The 8,406-nt window shown below is 32.2% G+C and overlaps 1 protein-coding gene across 1 annotated transcript; it reads left to right on the top strand.

Annotated features, from left to right (window-relative positions):
* The first annotated feature begins 1,342 nt into the window (after positions 1-1,342).
* On the top strand, positions 1,343-4,766 carry LOC126687060 (UDP-glucuronic acid decarboxylase 2-like). Its single transcript, XM_050381418.2, has 6 exons — positions 1,343-2,375; positions 2,788-2,867; positions 2,987-3,070; positions 3,169-3,243; positions 3,853-3,945; positions 4,229-4,766. The coding sequence occupies exons 1-6, from the start codon at positions 1,610-1,612 to the stop codon at positions 4,448-4,450; spliced, it is 1,320 nt and encodes a 439-aa protein (XP_050237375.1). The 5' UTR covers positions 1,343-1,609; the 3' UTR covers positions 4,451-4,766.
* The last annotated feature ends 3,640 nt before the right edge of the window (positions 4,767-8,406 follow it).

Below are 8,406 nucleotides of genomic sequence, written 5' to 3'. Positions count from 1 at the left end.
GCACTCGCGAATCAACCCGTGAAATGATCAAGTTATTTTATGTCATAAAAACATATTTTTGACACAAATCGGTTAAGCCTAAATCTGAATTTGCCAAATTTATATACCGCGGCACCCCTAATTTTATTTAAATTAATGTTTAAAAATTATAGCCCTAACTTTTTTCTAAATTCTTTTGAATGGTAAGTGAATTTACTCCTATCTAATTCATTAAACCCCAAGATCGAAGAGTTGATATTTCAAATAATAAATGCCTAAATTAAACTTAACACAGTAGAAAAATTTGAATATATGCATTTCTTAGTAAGAGACGAGGTTGGTCCTCAGAAGCTAACATGTGTTCCTATATCGCCCTTAGGCCCACATTTCAGTAATTGTGGTTTGACCAAGTGAAAGTATATAATTATAAAAATTATGAAAATTAAAATGAAAAGTCAAATTCGCCAACCGAGAGAGAAAATAATACAATTGCAATTTGCAAATCGCAATGTTAATCCAGCACAAAGTTTTGTTGAAATGACATTTTAGTATGGTAATTTTTAAATTATAAAAATAATCTAAAATCTAGAGTCTATATTTTTAATATTTAAAAATATCATTGTTTTATATTTCATACTAAAGTAACATACCATCCATATGAGAAATTCTTATGTAGACTGAGTCTACCACGTCATCCGTGGACTAAACCTATCATATAATGACACGTCATTAAAATGAAGGCAATCTTGTAAATTCGTTTATTACTTATTTACACTTTAAATAGTAATATTACAAGATTGCCATCATTTTAATGACGTGTCATTATGTGATAGGGTTAGTCCACGGATGACGTGGTGAACTGAGTCTACCTAAAAATTTCTCGATATATATTTAAAATATCTACAAGTTGAGATTTATTCAGAAAATCTCATGAACATATACCAAAATATCTAATATTTCTCTCGTCCCACTTTTCACATAAATTTTCTAAAAGTTCATCAATATTGTTTTTATTCCATTTAATTTTATAGTCTTACAAAATTATATTTAAAATTATAATCACGAATTAAAAAATATAAACGAGGAAATTCTATATAAAATAACATTAAATATATGATTTGAATTCTTAAATAGAATATATTAAAATAAAATATGTCAATTATTAAACTGAACACAAAAATACGTATTTAAAATGTATTTTTGGTAGGTAAAATTTATTTTTAAAATTCTAATTTCTTAAATTAAAACTTATTTCTAAAATTAGAGCGTATTTATTTTGGCAGTTTTGTGGTTAACCATTTAAATAAACCTCATTAGTTGCCACATATTCGAATCCCACCTAATGACAATCATTTACTCTTCGAAACAAAGAAGCAAAACAAAAAACAAAAATATGGCATTTCCGTAATTAACAACTAAAACGAAACCTTTTTTCACAGTCCAATTCCTTTTAAATACAAATCGAAATTGCCACCTCTCACCTAAACCGCAACTAGCCCGTATCCGGTGACCCTCTGTTCTTACGGGCGAGCGAGTCCATCTCACAAACAAAAAAATTACAATCCACAAAAATTCATAAAAACAAGAATCTTGATCTGATAAATTTTTGAGTGCAAAAATTTGAGTTTTAATGGCGTCGGAATTAATATTCAGAGGCCACGATGACGAGGCACATCACACGGCTGACAATTACTCACCAAAACCATCGAAACGGTGGCTGTCCGTCCCCCGTCCGATCAACTACGTGCTCCGGGAGCAGCGTCTCGTGTTTGTCCTCGTCGGCATTGCTATCGCTACGCTTTTCTTCACCGTCATCCCTTCAACGTCATCACCAGGTGCTGCACTACCATACGCCAGCTACGAACGCCACGATGCGATCTCGTATTTCGATTCAGTGCCAGCTAGACAAAAATATTACGAGCCATTATTGACCGGGTCAATGAATTCAGGCGGCAAGATTCCGTTGGGATTAAAACGGAAAGGGTTAAGAATCGTGGTAACGGGCGGGGCGGGGTTCGTCGGGTCGCATTTAGTGGACCGGTTGATTGAACGAGGCGACAGTGTGATAGTAGTGGATAATTTTTTCACCGGAAGAAAAGAGAACGTGATGCACCATTTTAAAAACCCGAGATTCGAGCTAATCCGACACGACGTCGTTGAGCCGCTATTACTGGAGGTTGACCAGATCTATCACTTGGCTTGCCCTGCATCGCCGGTTCATTATAAGTTTAACCCGGTCAAAACCATTAAAACCAATGTGGTAGGGACTTTGAATATGTTAGGGTTAGCTAAACGAGTCGGTGCTAAATTCTTGCTGACCAGTACCAGTGAGGTTTACGGTGATCCGTTACAGCATCCTCAGGTCGAGACCTACTGGGGCAACGTTAATCCAATCGGTATGTGCGTCCATTTTTAATATCGTTTCATTTTTTCATTATAAATTATTTTCCGGTGACCGGAGTGTACACGCTAGCAGTACGTTAGGTGTGTGGCTAACGTGCACTTTACCCGAGAGACATGCGGTGTTCTGTTTTTGTCTATGTTTTTTTTGTCGTTTGTTGCAAACTTTGTCGTTTTAGTATTTCGATTTTTGACAAGCGTTGAGGTGTAGATCCGAGGGCGGGTTGTGCGGTCAAATAAGACGCGTGATTGGCGGGTCAAATTTCTGGCGGTTCGAATGTGGCATGAAAAGTTTGGGGGGCAGAGTGGTAATCTGTGTGAAAAGAGGGGGTTGATTTGTGAATGTGCGTTGGATCTATTTGACAAAATAATTAAGGATTTGGGCCTTTTCTTTTGAAAATGTGACAGGTGTCCGAAGTTGCTACGATGAGGGAAAAAGGACAGCTGAGACATTGACAATGGATTATCACAGAGGAGCAGGTGTTGAGGTCCGTATATTTAATTAACTTTACAGCTTAATCCCTGAAATTGCTTATGGGTAACTGAAAACTTCAATTAAATTATCCTAAAGTTTCATTTTTGTCCTTTTTCTTTTGCTTTTTTACAGGTAAGAATTGCTAGAATTTTCAACACTTATGGGCCCCGTATGTGCATTGACGACGGCCGTGTCGTTAGTAACTTTGTTGCTCAGGTGGGTTTTAGTTTTTTTACTTATACTTATACATATATTATATATATGTATGTTTATAATAATTAGTGATTAACGAAACTAATGGACATTGATTGCAGGCACTGAGGAAGGAACCTTTGACTGTTTATGGTGATGGGAAGCAGACAAGAAGTTTCCAATTTGTTTCTGATTTGGTAAATCTCCTTTTTAATCTTAGGATCATCATTTTCAGTATTGCTTTTTAGTAAATTTTTTCATAAGATAAGAGTGGAAATTTTGCATTTGATATCCTTCATTGCTTTGTTTTCTTGTTCATCTATAGCATATCCCCTTTGTGATAATGCATGATACTTTTCACAAACTCTGTCTACTAGCACGTGCCGCAGTGAAATGTTTCAATTGAAAATGTTTTGGCTTCCCCATTTGCATCTTATGTTTTCCTGCTGTAACTTTTAAGCAAAGAATTGGAGACCACATGTCATGAGCCATTTAAAATTCCCAACTTCCTCTGTATTAGCAGTGGCAGTGGGGTAGCTGTAGAAATTGTATAGATTGCTCCGTATCATATTGCTTACTGTTCATACTCGTGTACCCTTGTGTATTTAGTTATAATTTCAGTTATTATATTATTTTTCGAAAGATAAATGGTTATTCTGGGTGAGCCTTTTACAGTAGAAATGAATGCACTTTGCTTTGTACTAAAAACATACGATATTAGATTCATTTCTTTATCTCTATTCAGGGTAAATTTTTACTTGTTGCTGCTCGACATTTATCTCATCTCATATTTGTTTTGAATTCAGGTTGAAGGTCTGATGCGCCTTATGGAAGGTGAACACGTGGGACCTTTCAACCTTGGTAATCCTGGTGAATTCACCATGATTGAGCTTGCCCAGGTATGTTTCACCCTTTTGCAGTTAAAATTCTATTTTTTTCATAGCTTGTTTTCTTGGTTCTTTAAACAAACAACTATTCTTGGTTTACCATATTGCCTTTTTACACTAGTTTAGCTTTAGAATAACATTTCAAAAATGCTGATACTGTAATTATGAGGGATTTTTAAATGTGAAATCCTGACTGTCCTCGGTTAGAACTTCTGCAGTTAAATTTAACTCTGTTGGTTCTGTGGTTTCTGAGTTTGTGACATACGGAAACATTTATGGCTATGTGGTGGTTCAGGTGGTCCAAGAAACCATTGATCCAAATGCAAAAATTGAGTTCAGGCCAAACACAGAAGATGACCCACACAAGAGAAAACCTGATATTACAAAGGCAAAGGACCAACTTGGTTGGGAACCCAAGATATCCCTCAGGAAGGGTCTTCCATTAATGGTTTCAGATTTCAGGCAACGTATTTTTGGTGACCACAAGGAAGATAGCAGCACCGTGTCAACGGCTTAAGTTGGCATTTTCGTCTTTTTGTTTTACTCGAGCAGCAGCAGAAAAGATAGATAATTATTTGGTAGATAACCAATGTCTTTGCTCTTATCACATCAACAATTTAGTTATGGCGGCGACAGCAGTAGATAGCTAATTGAAGCTCCTTTATTCTACAGAAATCGATACGAAGGTGTTCCTTTAGCATTTCGCAGTCAGCTTCATATTTTCAATGTTTGATTTTATTTTAATTTTCTTTTTGAAGGATAATAGACAGCGAGCCTTGCAATTAAAGTTACTTCTACTCTAATTTTGATGCAAATGGTATGTTTACTGTTCATATGGTGCTTTCAATGTATTAATTTTCGTTATATAGATAACTAATTCAGAAAGCTCGTCGCCACCAAATGAATGGTGGGAAACTTTCTTTTCTTAAAATTTGTTCAGCAATTCCCCCCCACCCCCTCCTATTTACGTAATAGCTTTTAAAATCTCTTTTTGTTACTATTTGCATTTCTTTAAATATTTAATGGCATTTATAATTTATATATATAGAGAAATTTTTATATAAACTTTGTCCACCATGTTTTCCGTGGACAAAGCTAATAATTTTTCACCCCACCATTAAAATATTTGAAAACTTCAATTAATTTCATTACATTTCTGTCATCATTTTAATATTATGGTGAAATATCATTTGCTTTATTTTTGAATGACGTGTGGACAAATTATTTGAATTTTTTTGTAGTGATTAGAGTTTATGGTTTTGAAATTAGAGTCTATTGTTAAGAGTTTAGATCCAAAATATGGGATATAAGATATTTAAAGGAATTTATTTTATCAAATGACACTTAATATTCTACTTTAAAAGTTAGTAAAACTAGAAAGGCCAAATGTTGTAAAAAGGCCAAACCTTTTATAAAAGTTTCACAAAAGTCCTGACCTTTCAATTTTATCGATTTTGGCCAAAAACAAATTATTTGGTTTCAATTGTGGCCAACTCTCAATTTGATTTCAATTTGCCTATGTGACGCCTATGTGGCGTCTATGTGGCATGTCAAATATTAAAAGGTCAGGACATTTGTGAAACCAAATAATCCATTTTTGGCCAAAATCGACAAAATTAAAAGGTCGGGACTTTTGTGAAACCAAATAATCAGTTTTTGGCCAATATCGACAAAATTGAAAGGTCAGGACTTTTATGAAATTTTTGTACAAGGTTTGGCTTTTTTACAACATTTGACCAACTAGAAATGCTTTCGTTTAAATTGATTTTTTTTTAAATTACTTAGTTAATATTTTTATTTACAAAAGCAATATCTAAAAATTAATAATTTTGTAAAAAGATATTTTCAATATGAACTACCGCCAACCAGCAGAGCAATTTCTTTGGGCCCCTAACAGACTCCCAAAAGAATCTAGTGAGCATTTTATGTTGGGCTTTTTATATAAAATACAGGATTTGGGCAAAACTTTACTTTTATACGGTCCAATCCATATCTTTACTTTTCACACCATCAATTTTATGAAACCTAACCTTTTTTTTTGGATTTCTTTCTTTTTTACCGTTTTCTTATTTTCCTTCTCAATTGGCGGTTTCTTCATTCTTCTCCGCCATTTTCGCTTCTCTTCTCCACGATTTTGCTGTGCATTATCTCCATTACTGCACGACTCCTCTTACTTCTCTCATTTTCATCTCTATTTCATCATTATCTCAACTGTTCTTGTTTATATAACAGTAAATTCTTTTGAGTTGTGAAAAAAAATTCACGATTTCTACTCCTTCGCTTCCGCCGTTCCGCCTCCACTGTTGCGTCTCTGCCGTTTCGCCTCCATCGTTCCGTCTTTGTCTCGCCGCACCATCTTTTTTTTATCTTTTTAATTTTAGATCTGAAATTTTTTGTTCTTTTTTTTATTTTCAGATCTGTAATTTGTTTATCTTTTACTGTTGATTCACCATTAAACATGTATAAAGAGTATCTTTAAAGAATCTAATACTTATTTCATGTTATATAGAATAATTTTGTGATTTTATATAATAAAATTCTGTTATTTCTGCATTTTTTTGTGTTTTGTTGTATTTCTGCGTTTTTTTATTCTGCAGAATGATTTGTTGATGATGATTGATTGCTGAATTATTGTAATGTTACAGTGTTGTTGATTTTATGTTGACATTATGTTGATATTATGTTGATATCTACTGATTCTTTTTATTTTAACATTGACAAATAAGATAATATTGTCTGTGAAATAAACTTTCGTTGGATGAAATGAAACTGTATCATAACAGTCTTTGTCGAAATTTAGTTAGGTATGAGAGGTGCAATGCAAAACAATTATACAAGTGATTTTGAAGAAACTGTGCAGCTGCAAAGAGAATTGAGGAAAAAATATATTTTAAAATAGATTTCTTTAATTTGTGAACTGTTGTGCTGGTGTATATTTAATATTTTTTTATTTTTATATGTAAGAATAATTTTATTTTTTCATTTGAATTATTGTTGTTGTTTTTTCATATTGTTTTGATTACTTACTCTGCTAACATCTTTATCTGATTCATTTATTTTAAATATTTTGTACCTTTATTGTTCTTTAGTAGAATTACTACTATCATATTAACAAGTTATCAACATAATGTCAACATGATATCAACAATTAATGCTAATATAGTCAAGATGTTTGTAAAATGAGAACATTGATTGATTTAAGCCAAAAACAATCAACATATTATCAAAAATATGTCAACAACTCATCAATACAGCAATTTAAGACTAAATTTGCTTTTCTTTTAATGATTGAAAAATCAACATGTTATCAACAGTATATCAACAACATGTCAACATAAAATTGAAAATCAAAAAAAGTTAAAATACTTATCAACATAATGTCAACAATAAATCAACAAAGAATCAACAATTAATGCTAATTTAGTCAAGATGTTTGTAAAATGAGAACATTGATTGATTTAAGTCAAAAACAATCAACATATTATCAAAAACATATCAATAGTTCATTAATACATCAATTTAAGACTAACTTTATTTTTCTTTCAATGATTGAAAAATCAACATGTTATCAACAGTATATCAACAACATGTCAACATAAAATTGAAAATCAAAAAAAGTTGAAATACATATCAAAATAATGTCAACAATAAATCAACAACGAATCAACATAAGGAATAAAATAAAACATAACTTTTTGAAAAATTATGACAATCGATAAAATATCAACAAGAAATCAACAACATGTCAACATGATAGTGCTAACATATAATTATCTAGTTTCTATTAAATTTTATTTTATTTAGTTTATTTTGCGGATAAAGTTATCTAATTTGCCAAAAAAAATTAATTTTTTTTTCCGATGTTAAAATCAAGTAATACCAACTGATTATCAACACAAAATCAATAACAAATCAACAACACTGTAACATTATAATAATTTAGTAATCAACCATTATAAAAAAAAACGAGCTGCAGAATAAATAAACACAAAAATACAACCAAACACAAAAACAAAATGAAGAAATAACAAAAAATTATTCCATATAATTATAAATTTATTTTACATAACATGAAATCAGCGTTATATTCTTTAAATATAATCTGTATACATGTTTTATCGTGAAAAAACAGTAAAAAATTGTAGATCTGAAAATAAAAAAGAAGAAGAAGAATAATGAATAAATTGTAGATCTGGAATCAAATAGATGACGACGACGAGTAGAGGAGATGATATTGTTGGCGAAGATGACGAAGAAGACGATGATGAGAACGATGACGGAGGAGCGGAGGAATAGAGGACGACTCAGCGGAAGACGGCGGAGAACGGTAAAAAAGAGGTGACCTGAGAGTGAAAGAAAGAAACATGAGTGAAGAGAGAGAAAATTGAGTTGAGAGGAAGAGAGAATTGAATAATGAGGAGAGAGAAAAAAAGTGAAATTATGATGTCTCTATTATTAGAGTTGAATATATAC

This window comes from Mercurialis annua, linkage group LG6, assembly GCF_937616625.2.
Source record: "Mercurialis annua linkage group LG6, ddMerAnnu1.2, whole genome shotgun sequence".
Lineage (NCBI taxonomy): Eukaryota > Viridiplantae > Streptophyta > Magnoliopsida > Malpighiales > Euphorbiaceae > Mercurialis > Mercurialis annua.
The sequence above is the reverse complement of the archived record's forward strand: the minus strand, read 5'-3'. Positions and strand labels throughout refer to the sequence as shown.

What these genes read in the sequence shown, in the direction of transcription:
- LOC126687060 (XM_050381418.2), top strand. Translation starts at nt 1,610, where the DNA reads ATGGCGTCGGAATTAATATTCAGAGGCCACGATGACGAGGCACATCAC. An exon ending in TTAGTAACTTTGTTGCTCAG is followed by an intron (nt 3,071 to 3,168) that starts GTGGGTTTTAGT and finishes CATTGATTGCAG; the next exon opens with GCACTGAGGAAGGAACCTTT. An exon ending in CCATGATTGAGCTTGCCCAG is followed by an intron (nt 3,946 to 4,228) that starts GTATGTTTCACC and finishes GTGGTGGTTCAG; the next exon opens with GTGGTCCAAGAAACCATTGA.